This window comes from Bidens hawaiensis, unplaced genomic scaffold (genome assembly GCF_021521415.1).
Source record: "Bidens hawaiensis isolate Kalapana, Puna unplaced genomic scaffold, B.hawaiensis_p1.1 tig00020828_1, whole genome shotgun sequence".
Classification (NCBI taxonomy): domain Eukaryota; kingdom Viridiplantae; phylum Streptophyta; class Magnoliopsida; order Asterales; family Asteraceae; genus Bidens; species Bidens hawaiensis.
Window position 1 is genome coordinate 156,061 of NW_027493209.1, and position 18,864 is coordinate 174,924.

General features: G+C 34.0%; 2 protein-coding genes, 1 long non-coding RNA gene and 2 other non-coding genes across 5 annotated transcripts; 1 reads left to right on the plus strand and 4 right to left on the minus strand.

Moving 5' to 3' along the window:
* Nucleotides 1–17: 17 nt before the first annotated feature.
* LOC143561854 (NAC domain-containing protein 17-like) lies at nucleotides 18–2,608 on the plus strand. Its single transcript, XM_077049824.1, has 3 exons — nucleotides 18–358; nucleotides 778–1,818; nucleotides 2,083–2,608. Exons 1-3 carry the CDS (start codon nucleotides 178–180, stop codon nucleotides 2,460–2,462), a joined length of 1,602 nt encoding a protein of 533 aa, XP_076905939.1. The 5' UTR covers nucleotides 18–177; the 3' UTR covers nucleotides 2,463–2,608.
* Nucleotides 2,609–4,568: 1,960 nt separating this feature from the next.
* On the minus strand, nucleotides 4,569–9,924 carry LOC143561855 (putative aarF domain-containing protein kinase At1g71810, chloroplastic). The gene is made up of 21 exons (XM_077049825.1): nucleotides 9,530–9,924; nucleotides 9,389–9,433; nucleotides 8,514–8,552; nucleotides 8,203–8,373; nucleotides 7,966–8,118; nucleotides 7,831–7,866; nucleotides 7,626–7,669; nucleotides 7,434–7,524; nucleotides 7,280–7,321; nucleotides 7,085–7,193; nucleotides 6,584–6,698; nucleotides 6,448–6,497; nucleotides 6,257–6,335; nucleotides 6,112–6,162; nucleotides 5,872–6,013; nucleotides 5,733–5,777; nucleotides 5,551–5,649; nucleotides 5,444–5,485; nucleotides 5,167–5,346; nucleotides 4,957–5,076; nucleotides 4,569–4,872 (listed from the first exon to the last, which is right to left on the minus strand). The coding sequence occupies exons 1-21, from the start codon at nucleotides 9,878–9,880 to the stop codon at nucleotides 4,768–4,770; spliced, it is 2,109 nt and encodes a 702-aa protein (XP_076905940.1). The 5' UTR covers nucleotides 9,881–9,924; the 3' UTR covers nucleotides 4,569–4,767.
* A 3,290-nt stretch (nucleotides 9,925–13,214) lies between these two features.
* Nucleotides 13,215–13,861, minus strand: LOC143561840 (uncharacterized). Its single transcript, XR_013140384.1, has 3 exons — nucleotides 13,814–13,861; nucleotides 13,628–13,707; nucleotides 13,215–13,285 (listed from the first exon to the last, which is right to left on the minus strand). It is a non-coding gene; the product is annotated as an uncharacterized LOC143561840 (long non-coding RNA).
* A 2,159-nt stretch (nucleotides 13,862–16,020) lies between these two features.
* On the minus strand, nucleotides 16,021–16,091 carry TRNAG-GCC (transfer RNA glycine (anticodon GCC)). The gene has a single exon. It is a non-coding gene; the product is annotated as a tRNA-Gly (tRNA).
* Nucleotides 16,092–18,763: 2,672 nt separating this feature from the next.
* On the minus strand, nucleotides 18,764–18,834 carry TRNAG-GCC (transfer RNA glycine (anticodon GCC)). Its single transcript has one exon. It is a non-coding gene; the product is annotated as a tRNA-Gly (tRNA).
* Nucleotides 18,835–18,864: the final 30 nt, after the last annotated feature.

The window sequence follows — 18,864 nt, forward strand, 5'->3', positions numbered from 1 at the left end:
CTTCAATCCACCAAAACCCCCAAAGTCTTCTTCCCCTTTGGGGTCAGAATTCTTCGTTCATCACGCCTCCTTTAAACAATCCGTTCAAAACCCATCTCAGATTCACTCTTCCGATCAAAACCCATCAAAATCTCACTCTCAATCCATCCAAAAACAAGTTTTTACACCCCCAGTTTGATGGGTTCGGACTCTGTTAACACATCCGCCGGAAAGCTGTTTCCGCCTGGCTTCAGGTTTCATCCCACTGATGAAGAACTCGTTCTTTATTATCTTAAGAGAAAGATCTGCAAACGGCCGCTTAAACCTGATATTATCGCTGAAGTTGATGTTTATAAGTGGGACCCACAAGAATTACCTGGTATGTATACATTCTTTTGATCTTTGATCTGAATCTTGTTTATTATGTTAATGGTTATGATTATAGTGTTGTTTTTTTAGGTTGTTTTTGATTGTTTGACTTTTAGGGTTTTTAGGGTTTCATGTTTCTTGAAGTAATTATATGATTGTCATCTTGTTTTTGTTATGTATTTGTTTGTTTGTGTTAGACTTTTAGGGTTTAGATTATATGATTGTGATATTGTTTTATTAAGTATTTTCTTGTGTAATTTCTTGATCTAATTTTGATTATTTTTTTTAATTATATGATAATTTGGATCATGTTTTTGGAAGTAGTATGATATTATGATTGTTTTGCTAAAACTTGATTTGGGTGTTTTTTTATAAATCTTGTTAATATTTCAACTTTAGATACTAACATTAGTTTTTTATGATATCCAGGTCAATCGAAGTTGAAAACTGGAGATCGACAGTGGTACTTTTTCAGCCCGCGCGACAGAAAGTATCCAAACGGAGGAAGATCGAGCCGGGCTACACTGAACGGGTACTGGAAAGCAACGGGAAAGGACAGAATCATCAAAAGGAAATCAATGTCAGTCGGGGTTAAGAAAACTCTTGTTTATTACCAGGGCCGTGCACCGTCGGGTCTTAGAACCGATTGGGTTATGCATGAATACACCATGACTGAAGAAGAGCTTAGTAGATGCCCGGTTGCTAAACAGTATTATGCTTTATACAAAATATTTAAAAAAAGTGGGGCCGGGCCCAAGAATGGGGAGCAGTACGGTGCGCCGTTTGTTGAGGAAGAATGGAACGATGATGAACAGTGTTTGGATATCGATTCTTTTATGGTAGAAAAGCCTAATCCGGGTGCGGGCCCATTGGAACACACAAATACCCGAGAAGAAGAGGAAACAGGCCTTTCGAGTGATATTTTGGAGTTCTTGAATAAAGTTATGGATGAGCCAGAACTTCTTCCACCGCTCCCTGAATTCTCAGAACCGAATGCGAGTATGCCTATCGAGAGTTTATCGGGTCAAGTTGAGAAAGATTTTATTGAATTGGATGATTTGGTTGGCCCAGAACCGGGTCCTTGTGACCCGGTTACTGATTTTGGTTTGCTTTCTGGGCTTGATTTCTACGACGGGCCGGGTTCGTTTGGAGGTCAGCATTTCGGGCTTCAGGGTCCATACATGGAGAATTTGGATTATGGGCCTGAAAACTCGGGCCTTATGAGTCACGGTGAAGATGGGCGAGGTTCTTTTGGAGGTCAGCATATCGGGCTTCAGGGCCCGTATATGCAGGATATGGATTACGGGCTTGAAAACTCGGGCTTTGTGAGTGAAGTTGTGAGTCATGGTGAAGAGGTGCATGATGAACTTCCAGTAAGCTATGTTTGGAATCATCATGATCAAGGAGATTGCAATCTGTTGACTAGTCAAATGGTTCACGAGCCTGTGAACGTTTCTAACTCGTCATCAGGTACTGAATGGTTTTGTCACCTGTGATCTTTAAACAGTTGTTATGAACGTGTATAAACTACTAGAATATTGCTATTGTTTTTTTTGTGTGTTTTTTTTATGTTTCTAATGTTTTGTGCTCGTGATCAGATGGACAAATGGGCCAATGGCAAGAGCTCTCGAGCTAGACTCGTGGAGTTCAAGACCAAGCTTTATAAGCCCGTTTCGCGAGCAGCATCGTGTCATTAGCTAATTATATAACATTTTCTATTTTTCGTTTGTTTAGGTGTAATTGTTGAAGAAAGCCCGGAAAACCCTGAATATTATATAAATCAACGTCCCGAACCCAACATCGAAAACAATAATACCGAGTCTTGGTTTTCATCCGCTTTATGGGCTTTTGTTGACTCAATACCAACAACACCGGCATCGGCTTCAGAAAGCAGTGCACTTATGAATAGGGCATTTGAGCGGGTGTCGAGTTTTGGTAGGGGTAGGAACGTAAAATTAGCGGCTAGCGGTGACACCGCCAAAAGGTTAGAGAAACCGAAACCATCAAGATCCAATAGGGGTATTTTATATTTTTCTGTTCTTGGAGTATTGTGTGCTATTTTATGGGTATTTGTAGGGTGGGTTATGGAATTATCAAGTAGATTTAATTCATGATCGCGGTTATGTAGAGTTTGAATGGTTTAGTCGTAGTGTCGTTCGTTTGTTGGTAACGATGGTAACCATGAGCTAATGAGGGTGTAATCGATTGGAATTTGTTCTAATGTGGCAATAAAAGTCGATTTATGTTTATAAATTTAGTTCATTTGTTTTGTATTTTGATGAATTTTGATCTACCCTTGATCACTGATGGGACGGTAGGGCGGTAAATGAATCTGAATTCTTATGTTAACTTGAAGTTTGGAACACTCGAAACAAGTATTCGAAACATACGCACCCGTTTACTAGAACTATGCTGTTACGCGTTTTTTATATATTGTATCTTTTTTATCATTAGCAATATCAATCTGGCAATTCATTAGTTTTTTTGTTTTTAAAATTTTCATTTTTCTGGTTGTTAAATTATATAAAAACTAAAACAGTAATAAAGTGTAATTAGAAAACCCAATAGGTACTCTTTTTAACAAATTAAATGGTTATACCTGGATGCTTAACAGATAATATCAAACGTATATTCAACGGGTAAGACCATGTGTAATGGAGTGGTGCCCTACTACCTCACACACATCTCATCCATCAACCCATTTTTATAACCATTTGACTTGGCGCCAAATGGACGGAGCCACTTTGGGTGGTTAACCGTTTTTTTTTTCAATAAATCAATTTCTTGTTGGTTAAACTTGTGCACATTTTATGAAAAAGTTAATGAGAGTCTATACTACTATACATATGTGGAAGTTTTGTTTTTACTTGTTAGTCAAACCATTACACACTCAAACGTGAATGATTTTACAATAAGATTTATGACATTAAAACCTTGTATGATTTTACAATTAGATTTGTGACATTATTAACCCCCGTCCTGTTGTTACTTGTGATGGTCAAATGGAGCAGTTGGGGCAGTGGGAAAATGGGATCAAAGATAAATTTTGTAATTTTTTGAATTATTCAACTTCCATCAAATGACACTTTCTTTGAAAATATCATTTCCTTAATTCCTTAACAATGTTAATCTCGAGTATACTTTAGTTAGATGTTAGTTATTTTTTGAATCAGTTGTCAACAAGATACAAGCTAACTATCTTTATGTAAATAATTTAAATTATCACATCTAGTCATTTGTGATTAATATTTTAAAATTTTGTCTTTTTTTTTGTTATGTTGAGTGATTTAATTGGAAAAGTTGTTATTTTATATAATACTTAGTTAAATAAAAGAATTGATTAATGATTCAATGTGTATATATTATGATAAATAATAATTGTAGAGCATAATTAGAGTCGATACCTTGTAGATTGTAGAAAATATCATTTCATCTTAATATGTATCATTTTTATTTACCCAATCTGATAAAAAAAACATGTTAAATAATGAATATATAATATTAAATTAAAAGAAATTTAAAAAGCACTCTTGATTATCTTTTTATATGAAATAAAATAATACATAGAAAAGATTTAAAACAAACGTTTTTCATTCAATATTTAGTTAACAAAATTTAGTATATATGAACCTACTGTTCACAACTTCACATAGATATTTGATATACTTAACACATAAATCTCATTGTAGGTATTAGGATTGCATTTAGAAGCAACACTATGAAGAAGGTTTCGATGGTGATTATGATGGAATAAAGAAGATTTGCATCCGAGAACAACTAGTTATTGTAGTTTGAGATTATGTGTTATTATCCATATGTAACTATTTCACTTAACATATAAATGATGTGTATAATGATGTGTATCTAGCATTTCACGCCTAAAGGCCAATTATTCCGCCACACTATGAAACACTAAAAACCTCGTTATGGAAAGAGTTCCAATCCTTGCAACAATAACGCCCTTGACAAAACCCGAATTAAATTCTAACGTTTGTCTCATATTACAATAAAAATAGAAGTATGTTGCTAATTGCTATCTAAATGACTTGACTCAAAAACAAAACATGCATAAAGGCATTAGCCAAAGTTTTTTGTATCTAGAAAAAACAGGAAGAATAAACTCAGATTCAATACATTAAATCATTTAGTACTTGTATCTAGCTTTTAAGAAGAAAAAAAATATTTATCTTATGTATTGAATAATATTGAATACGCCCGCATGATGATAACAAGCATACAGAGAAACTAGAAAGTCTTTAGTGTGTGAATTTTATTATATGGTACAATAATCTATACAGTAACGGGCATGCATATGAATATTGTATAAACACCAAACTACACAACAAAACAAAAAAAATATATTCAGATCAAACCATTTGCTTGGCTTTCGTGTAGACCAGTTACGGTCTGGGATGGGATTTACAACAATGCCCTTCGTACTGTCCTCGCAGCAACACGTGAAACAAACTTTCCAACTAGATCAACAGGGAGACGGATCAACTGTTGTTGCACATCTGGAGGAAGCTGTTTAAAGTTTTCTTTTTAGATCACTTTAATTTACAAGATTTCCAAATAAATGTGCTTAAATTAAACAAAGACAGTTCTTACCTCAGGAATAACATTAAGCAGTGGTACAATGTCTTGAACCAATGTAAACTCGTTAAGGATTGAAGACACCTCCTCCGAATTTGTTCTCTTTTTAGTATTTTGACCGAATGCTTCTACTCCCTACAACATAATATATGTCATGATTCATAAACATACATACAAATGTTATATGCATACACACACACACACATAAAGCTTTTAGCATCTTACATTATCGGTATCTTCAAAATTTGTAGACCCTGATAATAACTGAAGTAGGCGATGCAAGTTTCTCAAATTGATCATATCTTCGTTTGTTAATGAAGATGGAGGTGAAGGGGCAAACGGTAAATTTGCAGTTGCTGCAGATGTCAAAGAATCCAAGGTTGCTAGACCGAGTGCATCCAAACCCTATTTATTATTTACATTTTTACCAAATTCACATGCTATAAATTCAAAAAGACCATATAATGACAAGAAGCTAGATACATGATACTTTTATTAATACCTTGGCAAATTCTTGAAGAAGTATTTCCCTCACAAACTCACCCTGCGCAAATCAATATTAATCGTAAAATTAGGACTTTTATTTTAACTTTAATTTATAGTTTTTACCTTTTCGGTCAATGTGAATGACATAATCTGCTTAATAGTCTCATTAGAATTGCTGTCTTCTATTTTAACCAAAGCTTTTTCTGTTCTTGCTCGAAGGGACTATAAAAAAAAGTATTACACTAAACATATGATTGCTTTAAAAATAATAAAGAAATTTGTAAAACTAACAATATATCATATACCTCAGATAGTAAAGACTCCAAACGGTCAATCCTGAACACTCCATCCTGATAAAATCATCAATTAAAATCAAAAGAGTTAACAACTAATATATGTTTTTGAAGGGCAAAACTGTAAAATGACAGGTGGCGAATGAAATACCTCATAAAGAAGAGACTGCAAAGAAGACCTAAGTTGAGGTGAGCTGTCGGTTAGGACTTTCCTAGCAATCCATGGGTATGTACCACCTAAAACTTTATAATTTGGGTCATTGTTGATTGCAATACCTTCTAGAACAGCAAGGCTGCCACATCAGCAAAACATAAATGCATGTGAAAATCATTGATTCAAACTTGGGTAGTTATTCTAGTTCAAGAGCATGAGTAACCATTTCTGTTATACCTCCTAATAACAAGAGAAAAATACGAGGGGATTTGAAATTTAAACTTGTACCTGCAGCATAAAAAACAATGTATCATATAATACATATACACAATGGATATTATATATAGGTATGTGTGTGTGCAATGTGTGTGTATAATCTTACATGGTGGTTCCTAGATTTCCCAAAAGATCCCCAAAGCTGATATTACGGACTCCTTTTGAAACAGCATTCTGAAAAACACCTAACAGAAGATTTCCAAATTTGATAAGACAAAAAAAATGCAAAATGTAAAATGAATGTTTGATTATATAAAGATAATTTTATAATCATGTAGAGAGGTGAAATAACTAAACCTGTCAATGCCTTTGTGACCTCATCCTTGTCAGCTGTTGCAGGAAGCAACCTGAATATTTCATCAATATACAAAAGTACCAACTTTAGCCTAACTTTTGAATTATTAAATGGTAAAGAAAGAAATAGTAACAGTACCCAAGGGTAACAAAGTCTTTAGCCAATGAATCATAATCACGGTTTATAAGATGAATACACGCTTCAATGAAACCATCACGAAGCTCTTGCTTGAATTCACCCATCATTCCAAAATCTGAGATAATTAAAAAAAGAGTAGATATAAACCTAGTACGCTAAGTGTCACCAAAAAAATTAGAGTAAATCACTTTTGGTCCTTAGTGTACTAAATGTCCAAATTTATGCATAAATGTAACACATATGGTCCCTGACATGGATAGAGGTTAAATTTTATAAAATGACTAAAATATAAAAATACCCTTTATTTTGATACCACTTAAATGAAAAAGTTAACTGTCCATCCACGTCAGGGACCATTTGTATTGTATTACGTATGTATAAGTTTGGACTCGTGATGTAGTTTCCCATACTTAGGGACAAAAGGTGAAAACTGAGCATACCACATGAGCCATTTGTGTAAATTACTCAAAAATATTATGTAAAAAAATAATCATGAAGTACCTAAATAGGCTAGTTTTCCATCATATGTACGAAGTAGGTTTCCAGGATGTGGATCAGCATGATAAAACCCATATTCTAGAAGTTGATTAAATGAGCAATACACCCCTGTCTGCACCAACCAAATGGTAGTTATATAACTAACTAGTCCAATAACAAATTAACCAAAAACATTACTTTAAATTTTCGATACTTAACCTCAACCAGATAAAGATCCTTCACTTCAGATAACTTCTGACCCTAAATGTCATGAAACATATCATTAAGGTAGCTTTCACTATTGAATTAAATAATAATAACCATAACAATAATACTTACACTGTATTAATATACGAAATAAAAGAAAAAGTACCTCTATCCACTGCATAGTGATGACCTTACAAGTTGTTTGCGCAAAATAAAAATCTGGAACCAAAACATCCTTTAGATTTCCATATAGCTCTCTGCTTAAATACATCATTTAATGAGGTCACAAATAGCGTATGTAACATGAACTATATCATACTTATTCTTGTAATAAAAAAGGCTAAACTTGATACCTTACCTGAACCTAACTCCATTTTTTGCTTCATTAACATAATCCATCTCCTGCATTTAATGTGATTACCTGTATTCAATATTAGAGCACTAAGAATTTATATGTATACTGTAATTTAAGAACGTTTAATTGTATTTTCGATATATATCCTGCATTTAATTGTATTCAATATTGGAACAGAAACAATTTGAAATGTTTAGAATTTACATACCCGAAAGAGGCTCGATGCCCATTCATCAACAACAGCCTGTAGATCAAGATTATGTTGAGTATGCTGGTTTTTTATGATACTAACTCTTTAATTAGTTGATTAAAGTTTATTTAATTTCTTTATGAGAAAACTTACCTGAAGATCAGTATTAAACTTCCCTGCTTTTCGAATCAGTCCTGCAAGTGCTCGCAGGATTAATATGTCCAATGAAATGGCAGCCTGAACTCCAGGCCGTTGCACTTTGACCGCAACGAGTTGACCAGTATCTTGGAGTCTAGCCTGATAAACCTGCAAAAAAAAGTTCGAATTATTATTTCAAGGAAATAATTTGATAACATAAAGCTTTAAATAAACATATATTAATAAAATGACCTGGCCGAGAGATGCTGCAGCCACGGGTTCAGGTGTGATCTCAGAGAAAACTTGATTTAAAGGTAATCCGAGTTCTTTCTCAATCGTGTTAAATGCAATTTCAGTGGAAAATGGTGAAATTCGGTCTTGTAATAATGTAAGTTCGTTGAGATATGATGGTGGCACCAAATCCTACAGAAGAATATAACTATATAAGTAAATAAGATGTTTATTCACTTATTTTGTCAATACAAACTGAAATTATTGAAATAAATTGTAGCATGTTTTTGAATATTGGTATTGTAAATAAGGCTAGAGTTGAGTGAACTTACAGGCCGAGATGAGATAGCCTGAGCAATTTTTATGTATGCCTGATATAGAGAGAGATGATTAGCTGATATTTTTATGTTTATAGACTTATATCTAACAAATCTATCTACTCTAATAAACGAGTATCATGGATGCCACGTGCCACCTTTCTAGCACACCAACGAAATTGTTTTCACTATTTTTCGCAGTAAAATGACAAATATATTTCTATCTTTTTTCAATTAAAAGTCAATAGAAGATCAAATGTTGTATACAAAAAAGTACATAGAGATATATAAATTATGAATAGGAGTGCAAACGAGCCGAGCCAGCTCATTTGCTACTCGATATAGGCTCGCTAAAAGCTCGAAACTGAGCTTACACGAGCGCGAGCCTTAAAATAAATATGTTTAATAAACGAGCCAGAGCCCGAGCTTCACCTATCACGCTCAAGCTGGCTTGTGAGCCTAAACGAGTCCATTATTTATATAATTTCATATTTAATGTATTAAATATATTTATATAATAATATTCATTATAAATTAAATGATGATAAAATAACTAAATTATAAATATTATGTTATATACAAAAAATTACAAATAAAAAATATACAAAAGTATTTAAAACAAGCATATAAATTATGTAATAAATAATAAAGGAGTCGAGCTTGACATTGAAAAAACGACTAGCGAGCCGAGCTTGAGCTATAGAAAAAGAGCTCGAAAGGAAGTAAATAAGTTAAAAGTCAAACCTTGTTTAGTTTAGTTAAAAGAATAAAAGAGACAAGATAATGAATTAAATAAATTAAAAGTCAAACCTAAATGCTTGTTTAGTCTAGTTAAAACTTACAAAAATAATCAACACAAAATAATAAAGTTAAAAGTCAAACATACATACCGGTCCAAGCTTTACCAGTATCTGGCGCAACTGTGAAGCCCTAACCTAATTTCAATTAACACATACAAACAATTACAACACATATTATATCATATTATTATTATTATAATTATTATTATTATTATAAAGGAATGCACTGACCTCAAACATGACGTCAGATCGGTCCGAAATGTTATCAATGTATCTAAGCGCCAGCCATTTGCCGAGCGTGTTACCGATTTGAAGCAGTCGCCGGAAAACCATCAACGGCTTTTTCCGGTAAATCGAACCGATTTTCGATATGTCGTATTCTGTCAACGATTCGGCCTCTGTCGTGCTGAGTTCGAATAGATAGCCTGATGACTCGGTGAATGTGTCCACGTCACGCGCTAGCGCGTGCACGGAGGTTTTTCGAAGGTGATGGTTTGGTGAGTGGATGAAGTTTAGTGTTTTCCGGCGGAAGTGGTGGCGCGTGGTGGAGTAAAGCGGTGGTGGCGCCGGAGATAATATCATGGTGTGTACGGATGGCTGTTTTCTGTTCTGTGAACGTTATCCTCTCTTTCTTTTATTTAATTTTATTATTATAATTATTATTTATCATATTTTAATTTATTCTTTGCCTCATAAAATGCTCTATAGTCCTCGTGTGTTTCAACTTTCAAAAGGAATGAGTGATCCCTGGGTGAGTGTTAGACCCTGTCAAATGTCGTGTTAAAATTGTGCATTTTAAAAGTTTAGAGGTCAAAGCGTAACTAATCTGAAGTACAACGAAAAAAGTTGGTTAGACGGACCGTCTAACAAGCAATGCCTTCTTCTAAAGGTCTGTGTAAGGGCTTAGAATGGGTTTGTGATTTTTATCATTTGACGAACCATCTAATCTCACCTACTAAACTATGACTGATCATCTAATCCCGCCTATAACACATCTAAAGAGTGAGTCGGCAACGTTAACCCGATGTTAAATTGGCATGTGGCCATTACTCCATATCCTGACGGTTTTGGCCTATAAATAAGAAGCATGAACATTCACATAATCATATTCATGCACAATCAATCGTAAATCATATCCATGTCTTTTCACACTTATAATCAAGTACTAATGCACTTTTAGTCTTTCAAGCAATTCATAAGTTTAAAAGTTATCAAAACATGAAAGTTATTTAATTTATTATATCCTTTCAGGGTGGGTCAGTTTTGAACCGGGTTGGGTCAAACAGGGTCGAAGGTGGTTTTGGCCTCGGGTCGGGTCAAACCAGTTTTGGCGGGCCCAAACCGATTTTTTTGACCGTCTTTAGTTATGTGTGTAAGTGTGAACTGTTAAAACAATAACCAATAGGCCCAGCCATTATATAATTTAACTAGTTTGGGCTAAACTATACATTATACATTTGTATTTTCATCATGGACTCCCACTACACCTCAAAAAATCTTTTGGTCTTTCTTTCGCATGACATGTAACATGGTAACTTTTTTATGTTTAATTTACGACATATAACAATTGTACCGGTAAATGTTCCCATTTGAATACAACTAGAATTTTTAACCCCGCGTGTTGCAACGGGTGAATGTTTAAAAAAACCCATAGTATTCGGACCCAAACACGTTGCTGCTAGCCCGTAATAATTTTAAAATATAATTGTCAACCCGAGGCTCAATACGGCATCATGGTTGTGATGTACGTTGCTACGGCAAAACTGAAGTATCATCACAACCATAAAAGGAATCTTAAAAGGTGTAATCACAATAGGCTCAGGTCGACACCATGGTTGAAATATAAGCCGCCACACCAAAGTGCGGATCATCATCACAATCACATGAAGGATCTCCTAATGTAATAAAAAAAACTAAACACTAAGAAGCTACAACGAAAAGAGAGGCATATAAAATTGTCAACTGGGGGCTCAGGCCGGTATCATGGTTGTAACCGAATTGTAATGTAGTAGTGTTCCTTGTACTGCAGTGGTGTTCCTTTCATATCGACAACCGAATTGCCCCTCGAACATACGGATCCAAACAATTTTGTTTCACTCAATGGAACTAATTGAATGTCATTGCGGCAACCATTATGCTACGAATCTGTCAAAAAATAATAATAAAACTCAAATAACTAAAGTGTAATGGTCATGAATCCTAACACCAAAAGGGAGTCCTAGATAATTTTCTATTGCTTATGGAAACTTATCAAACTTTGTGACTTGCAATATACATAATTGATTTCAGTATTATAAATTCCTAAATGAACATATGATGCAGCGAAATGCTATAATTGTTTCAAAAAGGTGCAAGTGTAGTCACATTGGTACTATATCTACTGAAGCTCAAAAGTAATAATAATGAAGAGCTGCATAATACAGATAATGAAATATAACTTTATACAAAAGAATTGCACACAACGATTTTGATAATGGAATTTCATTATTTTGCTTACATCAAATTGTTTTCAACTTTCACTTGTAATGCATTAATAAAAGGCTTTTTGTGATTTGTGATAGTGTGCAAACAATTGTCAATAATCAAAAGGAAACATGTTTGTTTTTGCTTGATGAAGAATCCCAAATCAAAAAGCCATTTACCCAGAAAGGAATATCTATCAAACAAAAAACTTTAACTGAAACTGAATCAGCTACTGACAAAAACAAAAATCACCAACCACAAATTGGGAGAATGAATATCAATTAAATCAGAATTTACAACTCCAACAAACAAAGATTGTTATGGAACAAATAAGCAGATAATTAATTAAATATTACCTTAAGCTGATGCCAGAAGAACAAAAGAGGTAACCGATCTGGTCAACCGTCAAGCGGCAGCAACCATCGTGAAAGCCACCGTCAGCGCAAACAAATAATTTCAACCGGAAAAAAGGGAGATTTTACAGCTGGCGACAAACGCCACGCTCGCTGTTGGAAATCGCAATCGTCGCGGCCAAAAACCTTGGAAGCCGGAGACCAGGCCACCACCATGGCCTAGTGTTCAGAAATCTATGTCGTGAGCAGTGGTGACCGGAGCCAAGCGTTTGGGCAGAGAAAACGGGAAACAGCAGGTAAAGAGATCAACTATAAAACAAAAGTTCAAGTTATAATGCAAAGTGTACAACTCAAACAGCAGTGTACAATTCTAACTTCACAATGTACAACCTCTGATGCAACAGAATGTTGCAAACTGTATATATACTAGTTTATTTAACCCGCCACGTTGCGGCGAGTGTACAAATATATATCAGTCAGGTCTCTATCGATACAAAATATAGTGTAAATAGCGTGTACTCGTCCACATACGAAAACTCATTGATCTGGCAGCGTCCACATCTCTTTAACATCCCTTGATCGCACGTTGTCCATTCCTTATGGTCACCAACAAACCCGCAGTTTGTCAATTTAGCCCAGAAACCAGCCCGAAACACTTGAACTTGCTGTCCCATTTGTGGTATTGTTCTGGTAGCCAACACCATTACTGTCTTATGTTGTTTTGGTAATCTTTTCTGACCTGTTATACCTCTTACACGGTTGTCAAACACCTCGAATCGTAAGACATAATTTGGTCATGAAAAAGGTTAAAGAGTTGTAACCCACTAAGATAGAGCTGCAAAAAAATAAATGGCCAATTAAAGTATATTTGGACATATGCAGTTTTACAGTATGGCATAAAGCAGAACTTTAATTGCCAAGACATGTGCTTCTTGTATATTTAGTGTGAAACCATTAGACCTTAACAAAAGCTGATTTTGAGAAACAAAATTAGAAAAGCATATTTACCCATCTTATCAACAAAAGCATTTAAGAGTTATAAAACCAGTTTGACATAAAAAAAACTTAACTGAACCGGAGCCATTACAAATCCAGTTTTTGTTTCAGTGTTGAACAGAAATTGAATTTGTTAGCTGGTTTATAGTTTGGTTGCAGTTCAGAATATGCATATCTGATTGGAATAACGAATTTTCAAATTCTATTCTTTAGTAAATTCCAGCGTTAACTAAGTTTTACTTTTCGGCTTAGTCTTAAGCCAAAACTGAGATAGTTTTATGGTTGACCTGGCTTGTTTTTTGAGATCCAGCTTTAAACCAGTCAAACGAAAAACAGAACTGAGATGCCGCTGCTTAAGTCGAACAAAATCACAAATTCGGTTTTCGTAATATGGTTTATAATATGCGAATCTGGTTGAAACTGAATTGCTAATAACGATTTTCAAAGCTTGTTCTATACTGAAATCCAAAATCGATATATGAAGGTATAGTTTTCGATTAAAAGTTACGATAAATACCTTAGTATGATGCCGGTTACGATGTCATGATAAACCAGACATGCAACGCCAACGGCCTTTCTTCTTAATTAAAATTAAAACTGCAAACTCAAACTCGTTAGCAGCTTGGAAGAACCCGATAATTGGAAGCAATTATCGTAATAGAGATCAGGCACTTCTCTAGCCCTCTACATAGTTCACTACTACCTTTAAGCAATGCAATGTTGATTAAAGCCAATAGGATGACATCCAAAAGATCAAATTTAAAAATCAAAGCAAACCTTAAATGGTTCTGAATAAATTAAAATCAACTATTATAAAAATTGAAGACTTACCTTAAGCATTCAATGAGAAGGAACAGATGAAATACCTTTAAAATTGAAGACACTCCGTTGTTTTTACGTTCTTCAAACCAATAATTATCATATGAAATCAATTAACTTAATAGATCTAATACCTTCGATTGTTTAAAGCTCCGGATGATGGCGTTGAAGCCATTTCCGATTACAAATCAGTTGATTTAAAAACCTAAAATCAATAAACAACATATTATCAACACATTAATCGATTAGGCTTAATGGATTCGTCAATAGACTCACACTCTTCATTAACCAGTGATGACTCAATTGACAATTAACTGACAACTCACGCGCAAGATGGAAGAAGATAATCGGAAGGAAAAGAGGTGAGTGGGATACAACTTGAACTGCAGAGGGTACAACCAGTAATGCATAAGTTCATTTGAAATTGTAGATATATAAATATAATTCAGGTTTTTACTTTATTGCAGTTAATGAATAAAAATGTATTGTAATTTATTTTAAAATGTTTTATAATAATTATATTGATTCGCTTCTCGCATGATAAGGAAGTTGAGGTGGAAATATGCACACAAAGTCACAAACTAGAGATTTATTTGAACGGTGACAATAAAGTTAAATTAGAGATCAATTAGAATATGGTTGGTGTTTTCATTACCATTTGGGTTCATAGAAGCTTGAGGAAACGTATAAAAAATGTACATGGTTGTTGGTGTTGGTGTAGTGGGCTAAGACTCGGTCATTTTGAAATTATAGTATAAAAGCTCTAAATAAAAGTGTTCGTCCGTGTCTAACTTTGTGTTTGATAATCAACATCAAATAATGTCTTGAAGTACTTTTGTTGTTTAAAGTAGTAACGATAATAAATATCAGTCATTCGAGTTTTTGGCAAACTCCGATATTTAAGGATTTAATAGGTAATAATGACCAAAAAGTACATCTTTATATAACGAGAAGTAAAAGTAGGTTAAAAGGTCTTAAAGGTTACGTGTGGGCATTATATAAATTTTGGTTTCGCATATAAGAATAAGTTATGTTTCAGTTACTTATCAAAAACTGATTATTTGAACTTGAAGTAATCAGAATCAGTTCCACTTTACCCAAAAACTAGTAACTGATATGATCCTACCTTAAAAGCATATTTAATATTTGTTCTTAATTATTCATATCTTAATTTATATTTTTGTTTAATCTAATGCTTTGTTCAGATTTGATATCATGCTTTCATACGGGAAGCGAATGACGCAAATGGGCTACAAACCGGCTCCGATTCGACAATCGGATCACATGCCCGTATCCGGGTCATATATTGTGGGAAATGATGAGACGACGACGACGACAACAACAACAATAATAATAACAATAAAAACTATAATAAATTGTTGAATGGGTAAGTTTTTTCTATATCTAAATGGAAATTTATTGTCATAACCTTCCAAGTGGGACTTGAACTTAAACGGAATATTGTACAAACTAATGCATAAATAACAGTCATCTATGGAACACTTATAAATTATAATGTTTGGTAAACGTACTAAAACTCTCATTTATACACTAGGGGTGAAAATATTATTTCAATTGTATTCGGATTAAAAACCAAATTATCTTAACCAAAAATGAATTTTTGTATGTGCATCAAACTGGGAGAACTAAACCAAATTAGAAGATCAAACTATCATAAAGTGACAACATTGGACACTCTATTAATATAGAATTTGCCCGGGTGGAGGGCGGAACACACCCCCTTTAGTTATGCCGATGATAACTAGCTAATACATACACACTGAGATATGCAATTAATTAGGCGATCATGTGGTTTGTGCTCGATATTTTGGACTTGGTAAGGTTATATTACTTGGTTTGGTGTTTTACTAGTACTCGATACATTATACATCATTTTTGTGCAATTTGTTTGCTAATCATGTGATATTTTTCATTCTTCTTTCAAAAAACTTATCTTTATGTGTGAGTAATGTCAACTGTGGGTTTTATAATTAGAAAAAAAAATTATATAAATAATCATTTGTGATGTATGGTTTATCAGCGGTGAGTACTTACTTTTATCAGGAACCAAGTTAAAATGATAAAAATCTATGCACCAGCCGGGAATCGAACCCGGGTCTGTACCGTGGCAGGGTACTATTCTACCACTAGACCACTGGTGCTTTTGTTCAAAGATTTAAATTTGATTCTACTTGTAAATACATTTGCAGTTTGATTTACTTTATTAACGATCTGGTTATAGTAAAGTGTAAACATTGAGTTTTGCAATTCAAAAGGAGCTTCCAACGCAGCTTGTTGCTCGTTTGTCTTCTATCTTGATGTAAACATTATATTTTATTTTTTTAAAAAAAATAATAACATGGTTTAAATTGTAGGAAAAATACAATTACAACTGCTAAAAAAGTGGCTTGTGATGAAACACATTTTTGAAACCTTTTACCAAGCACGGTCTCGTGACTCTCGTCCCATTGAGTATCCAGTTACTAAGTATTGTCGAATTTGTGGATTTTTTCCATTGGGATCTAGGATCCTCGTTTATGATCTTCGATATCATAGATTGGGTTGAAGTAAGGTGCTACCTTAGTTGAACACACCCTATTACCCTAATACACCACAATTCACAACAAACACAAATAAAGCATTTCCACCAATCAAAATTCTTTCTAGTTGCTTGTTTTTGGTACAACTTCAGGTGCTCGAGTCTTCCCCGATTGAACACATAGATTCGACTGTTATGTTATGAGAAACATGTGTCCTCCAAGAGAAGACACAAGTTGTTTTAAAGGACCATTGTTGAACATACAACCTCTATCTTTCTCATTCTTGTTGTTTCGTTTTAGTTCAACTGTAACGTGTATAATTGAGGAAGCATATAAAGAACATACATGTGCAACTGTCGGTGTTGGTGTAATGGGCTACATTAGTAACAAGGTTTGATCTTTTTTGAAATTTTAGTATAAACGCTCTAAATAAAAGTTTTCGATGGTGTGTAACATTGTGTTTGAAAGTGGTTACGTTATAGTCAGCATCAAATAATGTGTTAACGTACTTTTGTTGTTTGAAGTAGTAATGTTTATAAGATATCAGTCATTCAAGTTTTTGGCAAATTTTGTATACAGGCCAGCGTAAGCAATCAAGCATAGGGCGAGCCAGACAATCGGCCAGGGCACATAATATTCAGGGGCCAACATCTTTTTATATATATTTTTAATTAAAACTTTTTTTTAATAAAATTGGTATGAATCTTGATAATCTTTTATTAGATATGGGCCCAATACTTTTTTTTTATCCATATTTCATTTAAGCTATTTGGCCCAAACTAAATTTTACAAAAAAATAAATAAATAAAAACATATGGCATTGCTTTACAGCCGATTGAATTACCATATTTTGCTATGTTTATTGTTACAACGTTAGTTTCGTTTAGAAAATTAACTTACATATTTCGTTACTCATTGTGCCATTGTGGCCTACGAGCCTTTTTATTTCAGCTCGGCTGAGGTGTTTAAATTCTTAGAGACGGCTCTGCTGATTTATAAGGATTTAATAGGCAAAAATGACCAAAAGTACATCTTTAAAAATGGCTGTTCAAAAAAAAAATGTTAAAATGTCTTAAAAAGGGTTACATTTAGGCAGCATACTAATTTTGGTGTTGCATAAAACAATAAGTTATGTTTCAGTTACTTATCAAAAGCTGATTATTAGACCTCTACAGTAATCAAAATCAGTTCCACTTTACAAAAACATTAATATTATGTGAAATGGATGAACTACAAACAGACTGTAACAGATTTGTTGAATGGGTAAGTTTTTTCTGTATAGAATGGAAAATTACTGTCTTAACCTTCCAAGTTGGACTTGAACAAAATATTTTACAAATTACTGCATAAATAAATAACAACTACTGATATAAGCCATCTACCATCTATGTAACACTTATAATGTTAGTTACAAGTAGTAAACTCACATTTATACACTAGGGGTAAAAGTGATATTTTAAATGTATTCAGATTAATAATCAAATTATCTTAACCAGAACATGAATTTTTGTATGTGCATCAAACTAGGATAAACTAGTATTGGTGGACAGAACCAAAACTTACCAATGATCAGGGGCGGCGTAGACAGCTTTTAAAGAATGAGTTCGGCCGAACCCGTACAAAATTTTTTTAGTGTTATATATTCGTCTATTTCGACACCGCACCCGTAGAAATTTCGTCATCGAACCCATAGAAATGTTTTACACTAAACCCTTAGAAACATTGGCAACGAACCTTAACCCATATTTCAATTAATATAATTTGATTTTTGCTATTTTTATTATGTGACCCGACCCGACCGCTTAACCGAACCGGACAGAAAAATCTGAATGACAGTGATAGACAACCGGTCGTCTGTCGACTGTCCCACGAAAATTTCCGAACCCGTAGGAAAAGAATCCCGGCTACGCCACTGCTAATCCCTAAGGGTGTGTCCTAACAGAACCTTTTTACATTTATTAAACCACAATGTGAGTGACAATTTAGAAGGTCAAACAATAAGAAAGTGACAACATTAGATACTCCATTAATAGAGAATTTGGCTAGACGGAGGGCGGAACGAACCCCTTCTAGTTCTACCGGAGAAAACTAGTTGATACTTGATACTATTTGGTAACTGTGATAAATGGTTCTTATGTCACATGATTCAAGTGAAAAGCAGAGTTGTAATTAGAGTAAAAAGAAAATCATTTTGTGATATATATATTTCCACGAGTGTGTATCTGAAACAAGTTCTACCTGGGCTATAAAAAACACTATTTTCTCAAGAAAATAGTTAAAATGACAAAAATGTGTGCACCAGCCGGGAATCGAACCCGGGTCTGTACCGTGGCAGGGTACTATTCTACCACTAGACCACTGGTGCTTTCGTTCACTTGTTTATGTTATATTATAC

Excerpts from the sequence above, each read along its gene's own strand:
- LOC143561855 (XM_077049825.1), bottom strand. The coding sequence starts at position 9,880 with ATGATATTATCTCCGGCGCCACCACCGCTTTACTCCACCACGCGCCAC. Across the intron at positions 8,119-8,202 it reads CTGCAGCATCTCTCGGCCAG|GTTTATCAGGCTAGACTCCA; the intron begins GTCATTTTATTA and ends TTTTTTTTGCAG. Across the intron at positions 7,670-7,830 it reads GGGCATCGAGCCTCTTTCGG|GAGATGGATTATGTTAATGA; the intron begins GTATGTAAATTC and ends CATTAAATGCAG.
- LOC143561854 (XM_077049824.1), top strand. The coding sequence starts at position 178 with ATGGGTTCGGACTCTGTTAACACATCCGCCGGAAAGCTGTTTCCGCCT. Across the intron at positions 359-777 it reads GGACCCACAAGAATTACCTG|GTCAATCGAAGTTGAAAACT; the intron begins GTATGTATACAT and ends TATGATATCCAG. Across the intron at positions 1,819-2,082 it reads CGTTTCTAACTCGTCATCAG|GTGTAATTGTTGAAGAAAGC; the intron begins GTACTGAATGGT and ends TCGTTTGTTTAG.